Source organism: Lampetra planeri, chromosome 17 (genome assembly GCF_965212315.1).
Source record: "Lampetra planeri chromosome 17, kcLamPlan1.2.h2, whole genome shotgun sequence".
Classification (NCBI taxonomy): domain Eukaryota; kingdom Metazoa; phylum Chordata; class Hyperoartia; order Petromyzontiformes; family Petromyzontidae; genus Lampetra; species Lampetra planeri.
Window position 1 is genome coordinate 9,217,433 of NC_136123.1, and position 22,407 is coordinate 9,239,839.

General features: G+C 46.0%; 2 protein-coding genes across 15 annotated transcripts in view; both read left to right on the plus strand.

Annotated features, from left to right (window-relative positions):
• Window positions 1–7,449, plus strand: part of LOC144723345 (chromodomain-helicase-DNA-binding protein 9-like) — a 172,703-nt gene extending 165,254 nt beyond the window's left edge. For 12 of the 13 annotated variants that reach the window (XM_078602060.1, XM_078602068.1, XM_078602064.1 and 9 more), the window contains 7 exons: window positions 434–901; window positions 2,155–2,403; window positions 2,870–3,058; window positions 3,623–3,784; window positions 4,365–4,505; window positions 4,797–4,901; window positions 5,764–7,449. In XM_078602060.1, the coding sequence (XP_078458186.1) occupies window positions 434–901; window positions 2,155–2,403; window positions 2,870–3,058; window positions 3,623–3,784; window positions 4,365–4,505; window positions 4,797–4,901; window positions 5,764–6,840 (2,391 nt within the window). In that variant the 3' untranslated portion in view covers window positions 6,841–7,449. The remainder of the gene's footprint in view (window positions 1–433; window positions 902–2,154; window positions 2,404–2,869; window positions 3,059–3,622; window positions 3,785–4,364; window positions 4,506–4,796; window positions 4,902–5,763) is intronic. The other variant, XM_078602069.1, reaches the window with a different exon arrangement.
• Window positions 7,450–16,872: 9,423 nt separating this feature from the next.
• The window catches only part of LOC144723347 (retinoblastoma-like protein 1), a 36,830-nt gene continuing 31,295 nt past the window's right edge, over window positions 16,873–22,407 (plus strand). Inside the window, exon 1 of one of the 2 annotated variants that reach the window (XM_078602073.1) lies at window positions 16,873–17,252. In XM_078602073.1, the coding sequence (XP_078458199.1) occupies window positions 17,082–17,252 (171 nt within the window). In that variant the 5' untranslated portion in view covers window positions 16,873–17,081. The remainder of the gene's footprint in view (window positions 17,253–22,407) is intronic. The other variant, XM_078602074.1, reaches the window with a different exon arrangement.

Here is a 22,407-nt window from a genome sequence, read left to right on the forward strand (position 1 = left end):
AATTTGCAATGACGATGATGGCAACTAAAATTATGAGCATTCAGTGTTCAAATGTTTTTCTTGATACCGTTACTTTGTATTAATAATTTTGGTCAAATTATTTTGCAAAAGACATCTTCGCATTGTGTTCTCAACGTAATTATAAAGGTTTCCAGTCATCACCGTGAGTGCTTCTACCACCACTGATGCTACCTCTCCTAACTCATGGTAACATTGTCCTAATGTTTTTCAGTTTGTCCCTAAGCCACTTTCTTTGACAGGCGCTGAACAATGTGTTAGACGACCACTGTTTTTTCCCCACAAATTAGTTCCATTTTTGTTGTTTGTTAATATTTGATGGTTGCGTCACCCAGCCGCATTCTCATCTAACCGTTGCACTCGTAACACCCTTACCTTCCCCGCACTCTCTCCTCCCTCGCACCAAACCGGCCAGGACCGCATCATAATCAACCGCGTGGACCTCATTTGCCACGCCGTGCTCAAGGGCAAGTGGCCCAGTCGGCGGCGGCCACACTACGAGCTATACAGCTTGGCCAGTGCCATGGGGGTGACGGTATCCGCCAGCGGCACCACCGCCACCACTGTCACCACAGTCGCCGCCGCCACCGCTTCAGCCACCACCGCTCCCGCAGCGGCCGCAGCGGTTGTTACAGCGGCAGCAACGCCCGCAGCGGCGGCCCAGTCGGTGTCCCGGACACTGCCGTTCCACCATCACCATCATCACCACGGCGTCAGCGTCGCCACTGCCACAACCGCTGCCGCGACCACCGCCGTCGCCGCCGCCACTACGCTCCCGCCCCTATCCGCCGGGGCTTTCTCTGTGTCCCTCTCTCTGCAGGGCCTGGATCAGGTGCAGGGCAACAGCCAAGAGGAGAAGCAGTTTACAGTGAAAATTGTCACCGTACGTTCAGTTTCTCTGAACAGAAAACGATGCATAGACACTAATGTATTTGTGCATCATCATGTATTACGGTGTTGTTTTTTTTTTCATTTATACTTTTTAAATGGAGAGTGAAAGTGAAACAAACAACAATGCATTTGTGGCTGATATTACTCTTGCACTTATATTTTTGTTTCCCCTCGTGGTTCCTGCTGCCTATGTGTTGGCTGTGACCTTTCACTATAAACTGCTTCTGCATGACATCATTGTGTAAACACGAGCACAGCGCCACCTTACCAAGGGTCAATTTATATTGCGTATGCATTATAAGATAGAAGAACATTTGACCTGCGTTCCTTGTGGGTGACCCAAATACACCAGCCCAGAACCCACACGTCCGCTGTGTTTTTTACAAACAATGGGATAATTGAAGATTCATGTAGGGTGTTAACATTGCATCCAACTGGCTAAAACGGTCAGACTAATTGCGGTGTCTGGGCTAGTGATTTTGGTAAAATGGATTGTGATTGAGGCTAAACAATGCCCAATTAAGTCCTCACTGTGAGATGTTTCGATGGTTGCTCAGTCTCCATGCCATACTGCTTGCTTCATCATCAGCCCTTGCTTTTATGTTTTCATTTAGTGTTTTTATGATTATTTTGTCACTGCAATCAATGTCTTTAAAATAACAATTTGGTTTATTTCATATCTACTCGTGGTTCACAGATGTGTCCTGGCACAAAGAAACATACTCTTATATTTATTCCAGTGCTTTAAAAGTAGTGTTGCGGGATTACGCAGATTCAATCGCTTGCGTGAGACACCCAATCTGCTGGACTACATGTTGGCCAAGAGATGTCAGTAGCGCAGTTGGGCTACTGATCTATCTATACTTTAGAGCTGTTATCTTGTTTTGTTTGTGGGTTTTCTCGGGTTCTTTGATTTACTCCCACTTGTAAAACATTAAAATGGAATTGGCCAAACATGGCCCTCCTGTGAAAGAGGCATGAGGTTAAGTTAGGCTCTCCTTGATTAATAGACAACAGTCAATTCAGAGTTTGCCTTTCCTCAAACGAGTGTCAGATCCTGAGCCATTGCTGGAAATTCCTAATTGCTGTCATGTGGGATGTGGATATATGATAGACTACAACATGGGGCTGCCTTGTAGAAAACCTGCTCACAACCTGCGGTGCTGGTTTATTGTTGGACCTGACAATGCTGATGACCATTTTCCCCTTCACTAACGCTACCAAAATTGCTGCAAACCTCCCCAGGAGGGCGGTCTCAAGATGACCTTCCAGAAGCAAAAGCGGCGACGGCGAAAGAAGGCGGAGATCGAGGCGGAGAGGGCGGCCAAGCGGCAGGCGCTCGCGGCCGGCGCGGCCGCCCCCGTCCAGGAAATGGCCAAAGCTGCGGCGCAGCCCGGCTCAGACCGGAGCGATGCAGCCTACGCCTCGCTGGGGCCACGTGTCGCGCCGCTCAAGACGGCAGCATCGCTCGCCTTGTCCGCAGATGAGCTCAAGGTAAACGGCATTTCAGAGGCATGGGGTGGGGGGAGGAGATGGGGGGGGGGGTGCTGGGAGCGTTGTTAGGTTTCGTCTCACCGTTGCTACGGGACGGAAGCAACAGTAAGTACGGTACTTTAAATACAGATGTGAGAAGTTTGCGATTAAACTAAACTAAACTATTTCTTATTTTACCAGGTAAGGCCCACTGAGCTATATAGCTCTTTTTCAGAAGCAACCTGGAAATTTTTAGCAGGCAAATACTCTAAATGCATGCTTCTAAATGTGGAGGGGAAAACCGGAGGACCCGGAGAAAATCCACACGACTACGGGGAGAACATGCAAACTCCAAATATACAGGTGTCAAGGTCAGGATCGAACCGCTGACCTCCTGTATACCAGGCGAGATAGTTAACATCTCGCCACCGTGGCACCCAATGCTTAATCAAAGTGAGTAGTGAGTTGACACTTTTGTGGGCCACAGGCACGCCTGGAAGCCGTGCTGCACACGGAGGCCTCGGGGGAGCCAACCCACGCATTCGGGCGGCTACTCAACGGGGCCGTGTCAGACCCCGGCGGAGGAACGCCCCCGTTCAAGAAACGTCGCGGCCGCAGGAAGAATGTGGAGGGAGTGGACTTGTCGTTCCTGGCCAAGAGGAAGCCGCCAGTACCGGTGAGGAGAGGAGTTTGCTCCTGCACCTACGGAGCCTCATCACCATCAAGGGCATAAGATTCCATTTAGGAATCGTCCATTATTTGCACTGTGTATGCCAGTGTCACAGGTATCGCCATAATACCAGATGTTTTGCTAAGACGCCAGAACTTGTCACGCAAAACTTTAAAATTATCCTACTCGCTGTGTTAAGGAATCTCTTGCCATGCAGGAAATGTAAAAGCATTGCAATTTGAGTTAATAGAATTTAATGGTTCACAATGCTTGGTGTTGCAATCGTAAAATGCTGAACCATATACCTCTGGCAGGGACCAATTCTTTAAAATTAGGTATTGCCTAAAACACATGGGTAGTACGTGTCCCTAAGCCTCTGTGTGACTTTGTCTATGTGCTGTGTGCCCCTGTATGTCCCTATACCACTATGTGCCCTTATTTCAATGTGGGCTAATGTGTGCCAACATGTGCCCTTGTATACCCACGAGTTCCCACGTGTACCCCTGTGTGTCTCTGTGTGCCCCATGTGCTCATGCATCCACCCGGGTACCTCTATATCCTCTTGCGCAGGAGGCGGCAGTTGATCCAGCCATGGAATCACACCGCGGTGCCGACCCGGACGGACGGGTATCCGCTTGCGGCCGTGTGGACGTTGCGCCACGCAATGCGGAGCTCAGAGACTGGCCGCCCCAGCCCTCGTGCCATCAGAACGTCGTGGCCTCCTACGTTCCCGTGAGTCCCACCCCTCACTCTTGCCATGCCACAGTGGGGTGGCCAAAGCCGTATCCAGTCGGCCCAGCGGGCGTGGGGGATTATTGAATGTTCGAATGGCTGCGCCAGCTTTCTTATCGGCATGTTTCTTTGGGAGAGATGGATTTTTCCATTTTTATAAGTACCGCAGCAAAGACCAGTCTGTCGGTATGTTGTTAATTGATGACTCCATCAAAGACCATTCTGTAATTTTATTGTCTATAGACTCAGAAAGAGTCGAGTTGATAATTTATTGTATTGCCTCAAAATTCCATTGTAAAATTATCTGTCAGGCTATTGTCTTGAATCCCCATCAGACCATAAGTCTATTATCTAAAGAACTACATAAATAATTCTCCAGTGATGGGATGTTGAAGCAAAGTGAGTTGAACAAATGCTTGCTAGTGTCATGGGCATGGGATTCACCAGCCGTGAATAGCAATGACTGTTGAAATAGCAGCAGCAGCAGCGCAAATATAGTGGTGAGATTTTCCATCTGAGTCTGCATTACCTAATCCTGCACTGACTCTACTTTGCCCTATTGTGCCTCCTCCCCAACCAGGAACCGGGCGAGATGCTTCCCTTTCCCTTGCAAAAGCCTAAGCAGAAGCGTCACCGCTGCCGGAACCCCAACAAGCTGGACGTGAACACGCTGACGGGCGAAGAGAGGGTGCCCGTTGTCAACAAGCGCACGGGGCGCAAGGTGCCCACTGACACACAGCGCGGCACCCATCACACGCTACACGCTACACGCAAAAGTCATTACACCATTATCACGTACAAGCCCTATCACACGTGACACAGCAGGCAAAGCCCACTGGACAGACAGCAGTCGAGACTCGCATGACACAGATCAGGCAAGGCACACGCGTGACGCAGACCAGGCAAGATGCACGTGACGCACAGCAGGGCAGACAGGTTCCGCACAGGCTTTTAATGCCCGTGGCACCACGTGCGGTGTCATTGACGTAATTGTGCGTTCTCTTGTCTGCAGATGGGCGGTGCCATGGCTCCCCCGATGAAGGACCTACCCCGGTGGTTGGAAGAAAACCGGGACTTTGCTGTTTCACCCGACTGGGGGGACATTGTAAAGCAGTCTGTACGTCCAGCACCCACCCAAATCCTGAAAGGCATCTAAATCTCCGCGCTTCACTCACTTCATCTCATTTCGTCTCGCGTTAAGCACTGCAAATCATCAGGCGGCTGAAAACTTCCCTTGCATGTCGATCAAACCATTGCCGCATATTTACTAATGTGTGGATGAGCTATTCAGAATTCATCATAAAGGTTTTTGGGTTAGATCGCGTAAGAATAAATGTGTCGTAACCCTCCACCACCCGACACAGCCAGTTGGTAAAGGATTTGTCACGTAAACAAAAAGCCAAATAGTTACTACTTCAGCCCACCGGCGTGTTGGAGAGTAAATCGACAACATTTACAACTTGAGTACGACGTACTGCTTGGTTCTTTCGTTAAAGTCACGTAGATAGAAAATAAAGTGGATACAAATATTTTTAAAACATTCATATAGACTGTACAGTCTACATTATAGACTGCGAGTACACTCACTCCGATTAAGAACCAGGCTACAGTCTCCATTAGTGGTTTTGTTTTTATTATTTTTTCTTTTTATTCACTTTATTTTTTTTTATTATTTTCTATCTACATGATTTTACCGAAAGAACCAAAGAATGAATATTAATTCCTGCAGTCACGAAAGTTAAGTCAAACTTTGAGTACGACGTTTCGCTGGTAATTACATCCAGCATCATCAGACGATTTGCCAGAAAATCAGCAACAGAGGTGTGACTGTCCAAGAAATCAACACCTTAACGGAATTCAAACTCTCACAAGAGCTTGTGAGTCTTAACCACAGAATGACCTGGCCAGACTTGCGGATAAGACTTGAGACATGATATGACATTGCCAATGTCACTCCCTTTCTCCCACTGTGTTCCCAGGGTTTCCTGCCGGAGAGCATGTTTGAGCGCATCCTCACAGGGCCCGTGGTGCGCGAGGAGGGCGCCTGCCGACGCGGCCGGCGGCCCAAGAGTGAGACCATGAAACTGGCAACCTCCGTGCCCGGTCCTGCTCCTGGCCCGGCGCCAAACGCTCGGCACGGTGCGGCTGCGGTGCCACACTCCGCCAATTCCACCTCCGCCGCCACCACTGCTCTCCTCTCTGGCTTGGACCTTGCGAGCCTGCAGGGCTTGCAGGGTCTGCAGATTGCTGGACTCGTGAGCTTCCCAGCTCCTGGGGTGCTGGCAGCGCCTGCGGAGCCCGCCGAGTCTAGCAAAGGCCACAGCGCCTCGCGACCGGCCATGCTGCTGCCGGGCATGCTGGGAATCCGCGGCCTGGTCAGCAGTTCAGGTGCAGCATCCGGGGGCGCCGGTGGGAAGACGTCGAAGTTGCGAACAAAGGAAGAGCGGCGAAAGAAGGTGGCGACAAAAGCGGCAGTGACGTCGGTCTCTGCTGTAAATGCAGCAGCACCGAGTGGCAGCGCCGCAACATTCAACCCCTACCTAGTCCCTGGCGTGAGCATCGCCACCTCCTCCTCAGGGCACCATTACTCGACCCTGTTCCCCATCCTCGATGGCTTGGGCACGTCCACTGCCAGGGAGACGCAGAAGCCATCGGTGCACACAAACAGCCGGAGCGTAGGGTCACGCGCAAACAGGGAGGCCCGTGCAGCCAGGGCACGTGAAGTGGCCAGGCGAGCGGCGATGATGATGGAGGAGGGCGAGGTGGGCTTACTCGATGCTGGCTCCATGCACGGCATTGTAGGCAATGAAGACGACAGCAGTAACAGCAGCAGTAGCAGCAACAGTAGTAGCAGCAGCAGCAACAGTAGTAGCAGCAGCAACAGCAACAGTAGCAGCAGCGGTAGCAGCAGTGATGGTGATGACAGCTCTTCTGACAGCAGCAGCAGCAGTGGTAGCAGCAGCAGTTCGGACAGAGGTGTCGAGAAAACGACTGGCAACTTCGTTGCCGTTAATGACATCTCATCATCCGAGTCGTCGGATTCGGACGACGAGTGAAAATCTGAGAGGAGCGAGCAGCGGCCCCCGTTCCAGCTTCTACTGTTTACACCTTCGTTGAGTTCTTCGTTGATTGAGCACACGCTTGGCTTTTGATGTTACCATGTAAAAAAAGGAATAAGAGTTATCATGAAACTTTTAAGAGACGCCCTCCCCTCACCTTCCTGAACTGCTTAGCCTGAGAGATATAAGACATTTATGGAGTCCTTCTGAATGTTCAATTCCTACGATACATTGTTTTATTTATTTTGGAGTTGCTAATGAATAATTTCATTCTTTTTGGTTGTTTTATTTTTGTTTGTTTCAGTCAATTTTGCTCATTCGGCTTGAAGGACATTTTACGTTTACCCGATCTTTAGAATGACAAGCTTGACGTATTTGATGTTGCCCGTACGAGGTTATGAGTACGACTTCGCTATCAGTGTGTTTGCAGAGCTTGTGTGCAGCCCAGGGAGCTGCAAGGCGTGGACATTTGGAGATGATCCCATTTAAAGCTAAACAGTGGAATTGTATTGTACATTTAATAATATGAAATAGATTTACTGAGGGTGGGCATATCATAGTCTCTGCAAAAGTTTGGCAGTGTAAATAAAGAACTCTGTAAAGACACCATGTGTATTTGCTGTTTTATACCTTGAATATCAAATAACATTGGTTTAATTCACTTTCATTTCTACTTAATTTTACTCTGCAAGGCTACGCCCAGTTTCCAGTGGGTGACCTGTTGTGTATTTTGAGAAATATGTTTTATGAAGTGATGGGGTGGATCAGGTGCGTCGTGCATACATCAGGGCACTGACTTTGTGAGTCAGCACTATTGCGATCCCAAATTCAAATCTGAAAGCATCTTTGATTCACAAGTATACAGAGTTGGATAGTCTTAATTTGGTCATTAAAAGACTTACAAAATACATTTTTAATGCGTTTTTTCACTGAATTTGGTCTAACCTAGCACAACAGAATAAAATGTGTAAAACATACAGGATGATTTATATGTAACAAACATTCCTTGTAAATCATGAAATAGTGCTGTCTCATGTTGGGTGAGAGGGACCTTTCAAAACGACTTCATAAATACCTCTGTGGTGTCTCTTATACCAGGGCTCTTTTTCTTCAGCAAATGTTGGAATATTCCATAAATCTTAAATTATGTGCGCTACACCTGCCACCTATGGGATTCAACGTCGCCACTCGTTTGACTTTTCACACCAGAAACCTTTCGGACGGTGCCTTTAACTTCTGGACCTGATGATCTCAGCCCCCCGGGGATTTTATTACAGAAGCTATGGCAAGCGAGCAGGAGTCGTGCCCACAGCGCGGTGCCCATCATCATCTTCACGAGACGTGCGCCGCGCAAGCCGGGGTTGAATTTTCGTCGCACCTACCATGCTTCATTCACATGTGGTCGGCGAGGACAAAGACAAAGATCCCCAGTATAGCCTTAACGAGACTGTCGGGGCAAGTGATATTAGCGAGCACCTATGAAAGGCTAGTACAGCACACGAGGGGGTGGGTGGACAGCACCACGCCTGGCCAACTTTGTCTCCCTCATGGTAATGTTTACATACCGTACCAGGTACTCATTTGAGGCTCTGTCGACCTAAGAGTGGCCCAGGACCGGTTCAAATCACCGTTACTGGTGTCCATGAGCGGGAATCGATCGTGGGATCGTAGTGGGGACATCACATGAGGCACAAACAAGGTGGTGGTCAGCATAAAAAAAGGCTTTAGAGTGCAGCACCAACTTGCTTGCTTCTGATACGAATTAACATTTCTTAACCTGCATGGGACTGCAGTACAACAAGGAAGCCTGCAACCCTTGCAGTAAATTGTCCCTGCTGGATAGGAGCAAGCTGACAAAGCAGGAGACTGGATGAGCCATGGAATTGGCGCACAGTGCCAGCTACAACCCACCCACTGCAAATGCGCTAATGGTGTGGGGAAAATATATATGCGGTGCAGGTGTGCAGTGAACCCAGATGGTCGTCTTCCCATAACGCAACGAGAGTCACTCAGTACGAAGGCCATCTCCCTCATCCGATGCAGGTTTAGGGGCTTCCAGGTATTGTGGTGGGATGTTAACTATCTCGCCTTGTATACAAGAGGTCGTGGGTTCGATTCCAACCCTGACGCCTGTATATTTAGAGTTTGCATGTTCTCCCCGTGGTCGTGTGGATTTTTCTCTGGGTCTCTGGTTTTTCTCTGGTTTTTCCCTCCAAATATGTAAGCATGCATTTAGAGTATTTGGCTGCTATACATTTCCACATGATAAGCCACTTCGTTGAACTATCATTTGTAGCCAGGTCACTTCTGTAAAAGAGCTATACAGCTCAGTGGGCCTTACCTGATATATATTTCAAAATTATACTTTATAGGCTACGTTGGGATATCGGAGTCTTCAGGAGGCGGCTCGGAAGCTCTTGCCAGGCACGTACCAGTGTGAAGAGATGGGAGCAACAAGACGCACGGGAGATATGGTGCACATTATTTGTTCTTAAAATGATGCCTCTATGAATGATAATAAAGCAAAATGTTTCAACCATTGATCAAGGACAGGCATTCCTAAACACCCTGGCCATGGATTAGCACATTTATCTCTTTCAGCACGAGTGGCAAAAGCCAGAGAAGAAGCTCATTCATTATTCCTAAGTCTCTGAAGTAGCACAATGCACTCATTCAAGGCCACAAACGAGAGTTTGCTTCCACGTGTATGGCTATGAGGGCATCACCTCGAATCATACATTTTGGTGAATTATTCTGTGATGTTGCAGGATTATATGGATGAATTCCCTGATGGGGATACCCAAAATGCTATGCTGCAACAGCTACGCCATTGAAACAAGTGGCTTGTTATGCTTTTTACCAGTACGCTGGAAAAACGTTGTTTGCGATGTTTGTGGCTGACAAGGTCATCAAGTTCAAGGGTCAGAAGGATTTTTGAGGTCGTGACAGCGGCGACCTAATTTGACATGGGTCCAAGGCTTGACTCAATTGGTTCTCTCAGGTGCTAGGGGGTCAGTGGTGATACGTATTTGGCTTTGTTGCTAAGCTTTCATCTGGCGCTGGTGATACAGGGCCCCATATTGTGCCAGTTGTTGCCCCCAGGGCAGTTGTTTTATTAGAAAGACTCCTGGGGCCTGGGCATGTCGCCAATATAATGATTATTGAACATGTTTGACAGCTGTGCCTCAGAAACCCAGGTTTCAGGGAAAGGCAAGCTGAAATTCCCTGGCATCTGAGACTACTGTGGGCCTTTTGACTGGGCATTTATTTCAATTGGTGATTTCACAATAGATGCAGTCACAAGTGCATGTTTTGACAATGTCTCCTTGCATGTGATTTTTGTTGCAAAGAAAACTGAAAATTCCCAAGACTGTGTTTCATCTGTTTCAGCAAGATTTTAATCTGCCCCTTTGTCAGTAATATAATACACAGCCCCTTTGTAAATACACTGCTGAATTAAGGCTGCCCAACACCGTGCCACTATTGAAGGTTGCCTTGCTATACTTCACCATGCTGTTGAGTGTTGAGTGCGGGTTGTTGAAGTTGCAGAGGCCCAATTCTGGTTTACCACTGGTGTTCATCATGGCCAGCAATCAAACGTAAGGTTTCAGGTTCGTAGGGTAGTGCGCTAACGACTGCAACACCGGTCTATAATTTTGTTTTATAAAAAATTAGCAAGTATTGAAGACGTACGAAGAAGTAGTTTTTTGTTGTTGGTCTTAATGGGCTCGCCAGGTGAAAAGTCAACTGCCATCTTGCCCAGTTGTGTTAAAGATTAACTTGTACCTGATGTGTCCCCAACCTTTGCGTATAGATTTTTGTATTTACCTTTAAATCCCACTGAGTTATTAGCTCTTTTTAAGAGGCGACCTGGCCACAGGTGATAGCTTATCGAAGTGGCTGATATCATCACGTGTGCGAATTTATAGCAGCAGCCAAATAATCCAAACGCATGCTTCTAAACGTGGAGGGCAAAACCGGAGGCTTTGGACACAAATTTACGCGACCACCTTGATGAGAGAGAACACGCTAACTCCAAATATATGGGCATCAGGTTCTGGATCAAACATTTAATGATAAAATACTGTAATCTCCCCTGAAAAACAGCAAGGCAGACATAATTGCAAGTGTTAAGCAATTTCAATAGTTTTACAATATAATTCATATTTCAGTGACTTTATTATGCTATTAGGATGCTCGTGTTCATTTATTTAAAAAAAATGCTTCATATTTATTGGGATTTCGGCTACAACTGAATTCTCATCAGTTAGTGCTCTGATGAATATTAATACTGTAGTTCCTTGGGACAACAATCACGATCAAAGTACGAATGTAAATACAGGGTGTTTCAAAAAACAGAACCGATTTGAAATCGCAATATCTCTGCAACCACGAACCGCCCATGAATGAAACTTACCACTTGAAAGGGCAGGGCACAGAGTTTCAAATGATTCCCGCGAGAGGCCTCTCCCAGCGCACAAACAGCCCCTAGCCTCAGTCATTCGCAAGACGGTGACCCCGCAACACAAGGCGTTGTGCGTTCTGCAGTTCAGCAAGACTGAATCCGTTATTGCGGTGCAGCGTGCGTTTCAACGGCGTTTTGGCATTGATCCGCCAATGTCAAAGAGCATGGTGGCACAAATGACCGTGTTTTTGTGCCACCATTAGCGACTAATCTGGATGACCTCAAAAACAGAATCACGGCAGTGGTGACTTCAGTGGAAGAAGACACTTTGAGAGGCGTTTGGACGAATTCAGCTATCGTCTCGTCCGTACAGCAGGTGGAGGGCACATAGAGCGTTTATAAAATGTTTAGTAAAACTTGATAACTCATTAAACCGTTTGTAACTTTTCGTGTAATTGTAACATGTTGCCATCGTGAAATATACTGCTTTGAAATTGGGTCCATCTCTTGGAAACACCCTGTAGATTATTGGAATCCCTGGGTAATATAAGCCTGAAATAATTAAAGCAGAGTAGAGTGTGGTAAATGGATTGCAGAGTGATTTTGTAAGTGCATACAAAGGGTGTAAAGTGAAATCCAAAGCTCTTTCCCTTTAACGTTAAGCATCCCATAACGGAACAAAATAGGAACGTTTCCTCGTAAAGGATTTACAGAGTCAAGTTTCTCCTTCAAAAAAAGTATTTGGTTTAGCGAGTTAATGATTAACAGTGACAATAGCTGATAAAGCAGTAAAAACAACATACAATAGAAGTTAGTCAATTGCTACTTAAACTCTCTACTTGCGTTTACTCGGCTCAAACAAGCCCATGGTCCTTCGACAACTTGGCAACTGTGAAAAAAATCCCTATCAAATTAACACGTAGCAGGCTTTCGCGACCAATATTATTAATAATAAACGTTTTTGGGTTAGATCGCGTTATTTATAAATGTGTCGTAACCCTCCACCACCCCACACGGCCAATCAGCAAAAAAATCAATTTGGTTACACTATTTTGATACAGTTTCTTGTGATGGTCTGTGAACTGATCCGTTTTATAACCAGATGACTTGAACAAAAAATGCTGCCCACTCCAGAAGATGTTGACATTCTTGATTAACCGTGGTTTAATCCAGTGGTTCTTAACCTGGGATGCTCGCACTCCCTGTGGTGCGAGATGCCCTTTCTGAGAGCCAAATGGGTGCAGGCTGCAGTAAAGGTTAAGAAACACTGGTCGAATCCAACACTGGATGAAGGCCTCCCCAAACCATCACCATCTCTTAAGGTCCGGCAATGCGATAATCCACCTCCGATTAGCACGGTTGGCAACCTACGGTGCGAAAGAACTGAAACATACGTACATACACCAGCACCTGCACACGAGCTGATTTCACTGCTGCATCTTCTCTATTGACATACTGTCATACGCGTTTCATTCTTTGGCTAATGGGCACATGTTAATACGGTATTACCGAGTGGATTTCTATAACTTAGGTATGTCCATTTCTCCTAAATATTCTAAAGTGGTTCGTGGGTTACAAAAAAACTAAATAAATAGTGCTTGGGAAGTGTCCACTATCTTCACACCTTCGTACTTAATATTGGTAAAGGTAAACGATACAAATCATCCAACTGTAGAAAAAAATGTATTCCTGCAAATTGAAAAACAAATATTGCCCATTTTCACAAGCACCATTGTCTAAGCAAGTCACATGTTTGTACAGGGAGCTTCCATATTTCTTTGGGATGTTGACACACTTATGTAGATACATTATTAATATTATGCTCCTTTTCCGAAGAAAGCCTCACTTCGTCTCATGCTATTTTCAGGAAGGTTCTGCCGTAGGGGGCGATGATTGCATTAATGTACGTTCAAAAGGAGTAATTTCCAGGTACTTTTTCAAATTTGGCAAGCATGTATATGTACAGTATTTGATTTTAACGAGATGAGAACTCAAGAGACCAGGATATAGTCGTATTTGCAAGAGTGACCTGAGGCATTAGTCTGCCAGTAGGGGGCAACGATTTATGCTGCTGCGTGTGTCTCTCTCTAGCGTATGGCAAATATGTGCAAATCACACGTCCAAGTTTTTGTATGTGAGCCAATGCGATTGCTTCAGGAGTAGCGTGATTAAATACTGCGCTGTCTGCCGGAGAGCGGGCGTAGAATGCAGACAATGGACAATATTTTCTTGGTTCTTTCGGTAAAGTTACGTGACTTTACCGAAAGAAATAAAATATTTTATTTGATTATGTTTTATTACTTTATTATTTCCCTTCTACGTGACTTTACCGAAAGAACCAAGAAGATGAATCCCTGCAGTCACGAAAGCTTTACATCGAAATTTAATGAACAATATTGTCTGCAATATTGTCCATTGTCTGGTTCGGCTGGCCGCAGTCAGACTGTGGGTGTTCTGAAACGGTTGATGGAGTGCCATAGTTTTATTGGCAGATCAAGGCAGTGCATAGCAATCGTGGGGTCGTTGACGAGGCTTTTATTTGGAATGTCCACAGAATTCGACAGTGTTTGCCAGCGGTCTTCAATCTACCCAGCATCATCCAATTGTCTCGCATGATCCCAGATTGGTTTCCGGGATTTCAAACGAGTTCGTGAAGGGTCAAACAGGTCTTGTTGTAATGGTAAATGTACAAAATTGAGTGATTTGCGGGTAATTTTCTAATTTTGAACCCTGATGCTGGCACATTGGCCTACTTTTGCGAATGGCGCATATTATTATGGTCGTGAAACACCCACAGTAATAATCAGGGTGGACGCTGGACCCTAAAAGCGTGTCTCTATGACAAGTGGCAGACGCCCTACCGCTGGGCAATGTAATAATTTCCAAGAGGTGGGTTTATTTTGTTTACATAAAAAAGTGCTGAGCTTTATATGCTCTACACAAAGTGAAAGATTGAGATACAATTGTAGATTAGAGTAAAGCAGAGTTGATGTAGCAAAGACGTTGGCGCCCAGACTAAATATTTGCTGGAGGCAAATGATAGGAAAATGTTTAGGATTCCAGAAACCAACGGCACTGCACGGTATAGATTTTTTTTACGGACGTTTGAACATCCGTGTTGAGAAGAATGTGTAATGTCAATCCTACAATGGCCGTGTTGAACGGCTTGAAGTTTGCCAAGGCTATATGTGTTTAAAAATGTTTTGGGACATAAAGAAAAACCCGGGTTGAACAACACTGCACACACATTTAAGTTGGTCGAGCTAAATTTTTCAACCAGGCTTTGTAATTTCTGTAATTCAGTTTGAATAAACTAAACTCAATGGTTCATTACCACCAGTCTTGAGTCAGCAAAATGAACACCACCCTTGTGAGCTACACTAGAGTGGTAAATCAGCATGCAAATGGAAGAACAATCACTGCCATTATGATATGGAATTTCCACCACGAGCTAAAAAAAATGGCATTGTTCGGTGCTTGTGTGAGTTAACTCCTTGATAAGCACATGGAATTGCATTTGTAATGTGGTTTACTGAACAGCGTGAGTGCCATTTTGCGAGAATCGATTACCGTAATCGTTACTGGACTTTGGTAATAAACCATTTAACAGGGGAGGCTAACCCGTTTCTCTGGCTTACGGGCAAGCGAGTTGCCAGTGTGGTTCAACATCACTTTATTTGAAAAAGGATGTATGCAGGAGCAAGGAATGGCAAAGGGCACTTGCTCCTTGAATGTAGCCGGACAATACCCTCTAAAATAAAAACTCCACCGCCAACTAGCACCGGGCAAGCGGGCTGGGTGTGTGCCCACCCTAAGTGACCACCCCACGCGAATATGTTGGTAAGTGGCTAATAGGGTAAGGGAGTTTGTAGCCACCGCTGTCACAGGGCACTATTTATACGAATTAAAAACAAGTCATTTTCTTGTGCCTTGTATATGACAACAGGAGCTGACACAAGCCCTTTAGTGAGGTCCTTAAAATAGCTCTGTCACTCGAGAGCCACGTGACATTGAAGTGCAAGAGATGACCAATTTTGTTGATTCCACGTATCGTTTCACGTTACCTTTATAACAGCGAATCTCTCCACTTCCATGAGTTACTATTCAGTAAATACTGTATTATTGAGGTTGGTGGAATTTAATTTGGTAGCCAGTGATTAGAAATGTATTTTGTCATATATTTGAGCAAAGCAAACTGCCTATACTTTGTTAACAAAACTGAGAAGCTGGTTATGTCACTCGGGTTATGCTTAAACAAATGTTGAAGTTGGCTAATATTTTAACTCGTTTTTGTCTATGCCAAAATCACCTGGAATGCGGCCCAACCTCGTCAATCGTCAGAAAGTAACCATAATTTTAGCCTGGATACCATTATGCATACCCAGGTGTTATACTGGTAGGAACCCACTGGTTCCACCAGCCCACAGGGGATTATTGTGTCCGTCCGTCGTGCAGGGAGGGGCTGGGTGGGGAGGGACTGGGTGGGGAGGGGCTGGGTGGGGAGAGTGGGGAGGGGCTGAGCTGGGAGGGGCTGGGTGGGGAAGGGCTGGTCATCCCGTGGTGCCCTTATAAAACTCAACGTTTAACCTACTCACGCCGGCTTGTGCCCACCCTCACAGTCGGGCTTATTTGCGGAATACACCACGCCGCCGTTAACCCTGGCCATTGACCGAGCAACCCAACGTTCCTACCAGCTCCCTCCGCAGGAATGTGTTATAGAAATGCGGAGTCGATGTGGTGTGCAGGAAAGGGCAGTCCAGCAGCGTTTGTGCTTTCCGCCTTAAACTCCCACTAGCCCCACTTGACCACGAGTCTGACCCACACACTCATTCTGTGCCCTCCTGTTAGTCAGTCCCTGCAAACCGCATGGCGTGGCAAGGCCCTCATCCAAGCAGTAGTTGGACCGTGTCCAGGTTTGTTGTGCATGCTACACATTACTAGATTCGAATGTACAGGATACTCATTCATTTGAAAAAACAAAAATCGGCAAGGGGGTAAAAGGATGAGTGATCTTAAAAATTATAAAACCCAATGTTAGCCTCAATTTGCTAACTATATAAGCGAAAAGGTTCGCTTAGCAATTGGGAGGTTGTGTAACAGGAGGGCGCAGAACGAGTGAAGGCATTGAATGGTGCAAGACATAAATTCATTATGTTGTATGTTTGTCCCTCCAAAATGCATCAAATAATTCGGAAGCCTTCCTTACGGTGCGAAACATGCAAAAGTACGATCCTGAAACTCAGTTTTTGCGGTTAGATGCCGATGGATTAACTTTGCAAGTGAAACGGGCAAACCACGAACGACTTTAAAGCGTAAAGTGACCGGACCCCTTGATCACGTGTCCCCCCCCAATCCAAACAACACGCCCCATGCCATAACCATCCGCGCATCTCAGTGAAAACACAACACTCAATATTTACAACGTCAACAAAAAACACACACAACAATCGAACAATGGCTGTATACGCATCAAACGTCACTATCCACGAGTGCCCGCGTTGTTCACAACAGCAAAACAAACAAACATTTCAACATTTGCGCGCGCACTCTTTGCGCGAACTCTTTGCGGCGGCGGCGCGATACGGGGTGATGGGGCGTGCGTGACGCGGCCGTTTTCGCGCCACTTTGCCGTGACGCGCGTCGCGCAGTGCACGCCGGGTAGAGGCGTGAAGGCGGCGCCGTCGGCGGCTCTCGCGGTCGTTTAAGAGGTGCGAATTTTACTTTTTTAAATCCAACAAACTCGCCTCTCTACCCACCCCGCATCTATCTCTCCTCGTTTATACGCTTATGTAGAAACAAGGGCGCTCATTAAAACGTCGCGTGGCAATAAACAATGACGAAAAGCGAGGACGAGAACGCCGACGACGGCGGTGTTGGTGGCGGTGGCCGCAATGGCGTGCGGGACAAGTTCGAGGAGCTGTGTCAGGACCTGAACATGGACGAGTCGACGGTGCACGAGGCGTGGGCCGGCTTCGAGAAGATCCGCACCAACTTCACCCTCGAGGTCAGCGGGGGCCGTCAAAGTGAAGGACTCGGGGAGTTTCCCCAACCCACACCCAGGAGATGGCTCCGCGCCTACCGCCCTGAGCGTCGGGGATGCGGGCGAGGGCGGCGTTCCCTGGCGCCCGGGGTTACGGTGGTGGTGGTGTTGGGGGGGCATGGTTAGAGTTGGGGGGCAGGCATGGTTAGAGTTGGTGGGGGCTGTGAGTGGTGGAGGTGATAGTAGGAGTTAGGGGTCGAGTTTGTGAGTGATAGAGATAGTAAGGGATTATGTTTAGGGGTTATGAGTGGTGGTTAGACTTATATGAGTAGTGTTGGGGGCATATGGGTGGAAGTGTAAATTAGGTGAACAGTAGAAACATGTATGGGTTTGTTTATGGGATTGTGCACGTATAAGTATAGGTTATGGGTAGATAAGGAACGGGGGGGGGGGCGGTATGGTTTAGGCCAGGGGTCGGCAACCAAAATAACAAGAAGAGCCATTTCTTTCCAATTCGGTACAAAATTCAGTATTTCAAGAGCCGCAATGCATCTGAGTACATACTGTACATACGTACATATCGTCAAGAAGCAGCCCGTAAAGAGCCGCATGCGGCTCCGGAGCCGTAGGTTGCCGACCCCTGGTTTAGGCCGTTAGGGTGTATTTAGGGATAGTATATAGTGTGGATATGGGTTTGGATAAGAGAGATATGGGCAGAGGTGTGGACTCGAGTCATGTGACTTGGACTCGAGTCAGACTCGAGTCATGAATTTGATGACTTGCGACTCGACTTGGACTTGCATAACAATGACTTTGTCCCACCTCTGGATATGGGACATTTGGGATGGGAATTGGCAGGGTTATTGCTTAGGGATATGGGAAGTGGGGTGGCAGGGGTTATGGGTAAGGGGATAAAGACAGCAACTTGGGAAGGGGTGAGGGGATACGAAATGTCGCTGTGTTATTTAATGCCGGGTGTCAAGCTGCCGAATGAGCTCAACCTAAGGAGGGTTGGGGGGACATTCCATATTTCTGTGGCGAGTGTAGTTGATGCAGTGTTTGTGTTATTTACTGCAGGGTGGTGTGCGACCCACTCCGTGGGGAAGCCCTCATCCAGCAGTGGAGTGACTAGGAACACGACGTGTTTTGCCGTCCACTAAGGTTGTGGAGCGTTTTCCTGCTGAATTGAGTGACGGGCCAATTGTCCCCTCTGCTCAGTCCTTCACGCACTGACCACCTCTGTTCAACCAGTGGACACTCCACGTTTGTGTGGCAAGAGCAGTTATTGATTGTGTTACTGCTTATACACGTGTGATTTGCTTGCATTGTGCTGGTAGGTTGTATTACAGTTGCGAGTCTTTAAGTTATAGTACGGTACTTTTATGCAATAAGTTATTTTGTAAAGGCTTTTCATGTTTCCCATGATGCGCTTTTCAGCAGGACTTAATCTGAGTGCTATTTAGACGCTTACATATGTTAAGATGTCAGGGTTTGTACAATAAATGGATGCGCGTAAACCAAAAACATTGTACGCTATCTGGACGTTAGCGTATATGTTTGAAAACTTACATTTGCTACCTCATGCAAGTCAAAATGATTGACGCCTTTAATGCAGGAAAACCCCAAAACTCTGCATAGATAGATTCAGTCATTAGCCCTAGCCTACAACCCATTATATTCCCGTGCAATTAGTCATACATGAAAACTGTTTTCCGCAGATACAAAGTAACTACGTAAATTGGCGAAACATCCCAGTTTAATCTCATTTCAATGAGGAGCAGATCCCTAAATAGTGCAAGCAACGCTGCACTTGGTATCCACGGTAAGTTAATTCAACACTTAATCCGCTGCAGGGTGGGGAGCCCTTTTAAAGAGCCCGGCCCTTTAAAAGTCTGAGCCCCACTCTCGCGTTCATATCAATGGTCAGGACGAGTCTGAACCTGCGGGCCGGGCCTGAAGCCCCACGCCGTTGCCCAGTGACTGCCGAGTCGCGGCTCCACGTGGGGTGCCCTCTATCCATCCACCCCATGGGGCCAGGCAAGAGGCTGCCACCACCACCGTTCTCACCGTCTCATCGTACGCGTTGCTGTGTTGTGGCGGTTGTTTGTAACGCCAGCAAGCCACGTTACCCTACCTCCCTAGCAGCGTCCCTGGAGGAGGGTCACGCTTGAAACCACCACCAAGGTGTTCTAGGCGTGTTATACAGTCCGTGATTTGAGCGACACAAACAAGGCTTGGGGAGGGGGATGTGTGGCATCCCGATTTGACTTCAATCCCCGAAGGCGCCTATCAACACAGCGCATTCAGTGCAATAGTCATCATCATCCGTCATTGTCCATCAGCTGCAGGGCGAAAGCCCTCCCATGTCATCTCTTAAGATGCGGTGCTCCACCTTGCGTCTCACTCCTGCACATGAACCGATCTCAGCTCCAACTCAGCGGTGGTCCTCTGCTTTTGCTGCCATACCTTAATAGCGCTGGGTAATTTACCGTTACGATACCGACCTTCCACGGTAAAATAAAATTGCATTCAATGTCAAACCAACACAAACTGCGAGCAATGCTTTTGTTTGAACAGGGACGTCATAATACTGGCAGGTCAGTTCATTGACCTTTAGCCAGATGGAAAATGGTTTGCAGGATGGAGCTTGGTACCCAATAATGCACTGAATGAAAACAGGAAGGTTGTTTTCAGAATAAAATGTTGAGTTATAACTTAAAGTGAGTGTTATAGCAGAACATTCTTGGTAATAGGTGTACATGTACAGCCCGTTTGATGGCCTGTCCGTGCCATGGAGGCAGTGAGAATCATTTAAACATATTTCCCATTTCGATTTAAAGCTTCTTTCGTGACTGCAGGGATTCATCTTCTTGGTTCTTTCGGTAAAGTCATCACGTAGAATGGAAATAATAAAATAATAAAAATATAACATAAAGACCTGCTCTCCACCTGAGGACGGCTGCTTGCGTTGTGGCCGAAACGTCGTGAGAATTATTTGATTGTTTTATTTTTATTATTTTATTATTTCCATTCTACGTGACTTTACCGAAAGATTTCGATTTAAAGCTTTCGTGACTGCAGGGATTCATCTTCTTGGTTCTTTCGGTAAAGTCACGTAGAAGGGAAGTAATAAAATAATAAAAATAAAACATAATAAAACAATTCTCACGACGTTTCGGCCACAACGCAAGCAGCCGTCCTCAGGCGAAGAATGAGAACATTATCAAGCTAGGAGCTTATATAGGTGTAGCGAGGAGGAGCGCCCCAACAAAAGAATGTGCATATGAAGAGGAATTTAGCATACCAATGGGCAATGCATAGGAGGTGGGCGGAGGGGTTTCAAAGTTCCATTATGCCCATGCATTATGCAGGATCAACAGCACCACGGGGGGGCGCAAGGAACAGCGTTAATAAAGGAAAGGAATGTTAGTGATATGTAGCTGCATTTGCCAAACAACCACGTAGAAAACCAAAGTGAAAACTACATAAAAAACTAAAATATAAACTGATACTTACTGTACTCTACAATAAGCTGAGTTACTAACAGCAAATAATAAATTACAATTCTACGTCGTAAGAAGTATATAATATACTTCCATATAAACTTTATTCTCTTAGCATATACAGTACTATATACTGCCATAGATAAACCCAACATTATATATACAGTATATAATTTAATGTTGGGTTTATCTATGGCAGTATATAGTACTGTATATGCTAAGAGAATAAAGTTTATATGGAAGTATATTATATACTTCTTACGACGTAGAATTGTAATTTATTATTTGCTGTTAGTAACTCAGCTTATTGTAGAGTACAGTAAGTATCAGTTTATATTTTAGTTTTTTATGTAGTTTTCACTTTGGTTTTCTACGTGGTTGTTTGGCAAATGCAGCTACATATCACTAACATTCCTTTCCTTTATTAACGCTGTTCCTTGCGCCCCCCCGTGGTGCTGTTGATCCTGCATAATGCATGGGCATAATGGAACTTTGAAACCCCTCCGCCCACCTCCTATGCATTGCCCATTGGTATGCTAAATTCCTCTTCATATGCACATTCTTTTGTTGGGGCGCTCCTCCTCGCTACACCTATATAAGCTCCTAGCTTGATAATGTTCTCATTCTTCGCCTGAGGACGGCTGCTTGCGTTGTGGCCGAAACGTCGTGAGAATTGTTTTATTATGTTTTATTTTTATTATTTTATTACTTCCCTTCTACGTGACTTTACCGAAAGAACCAAGAAGATTTACCGAAAGAACCAAGAAGATATTTCCAATTTGTTATACAATGCGGTTTTGTGAAGGTGGGGAGAATACAGAACAGCGTATTTTGCTGCACTGCCCGCGATGCATTCTGCACCGTTGTTGTGCCTGTTATTCACCCACCTAAGTGCGATCCAGGTTTAAATCTGTTTGATCCAAGGTCTGATGGGATTGGGCACACATTCTGGGTAATTGGTCATCGGGCTAATTGGCATTGAACATCAATTTGGCTTATTAGCCAGAAGGCTCCAATATACCACTCGATGAGATATTATACAGTTTGGTTTTAAACTACAGATGTGACTTGAGTGTATAGTCCCATGTATAGTTTGTTAAAACGGTAATTTTCGCTAATTATGTGATGCTGCATTGGAGATGGTGCATCAGCACAATTAACAAAACAACTCAAAAAGCTCAACAACGATACCTCTTAATTGCAGGTTTTTTGGATTAGATTGGGTAAATATAAATGTGTCATTAAACCTGCCACCACCAATACTATAATTAATGTTTGCCACGTAAACAGGACATGCCAATTCGTTACTAGTACAGCACACTGGTGTGTTGGAGAGCAAATCTACAACATTTACAATCTGAGTATAAAGTTTCGCCAGTAAAAAGCCTACCTGTTAAACGCTACCTTAAATAAAGTAAAAGCATTGGCGAAGTTTCGAGTAATGCCCCCTTATAGCACATTAGGAAGCAATTAGGTTCTCCTGCTTTGTTTTATTTTTATATTTAGATTACTTGCAATCAAAAAATACCTGCAACGACTTTCATGTTGTTAAATTAGTGAAGCCATCATTCGTATACAGGTTGGTCTCTTTTGCAAATATGACATTGGCCATGATTTGCATCTTGGTGTTAACCAAAAACCACCAGATTTGTCGGTTAACCAGTGTGCCCACCGGT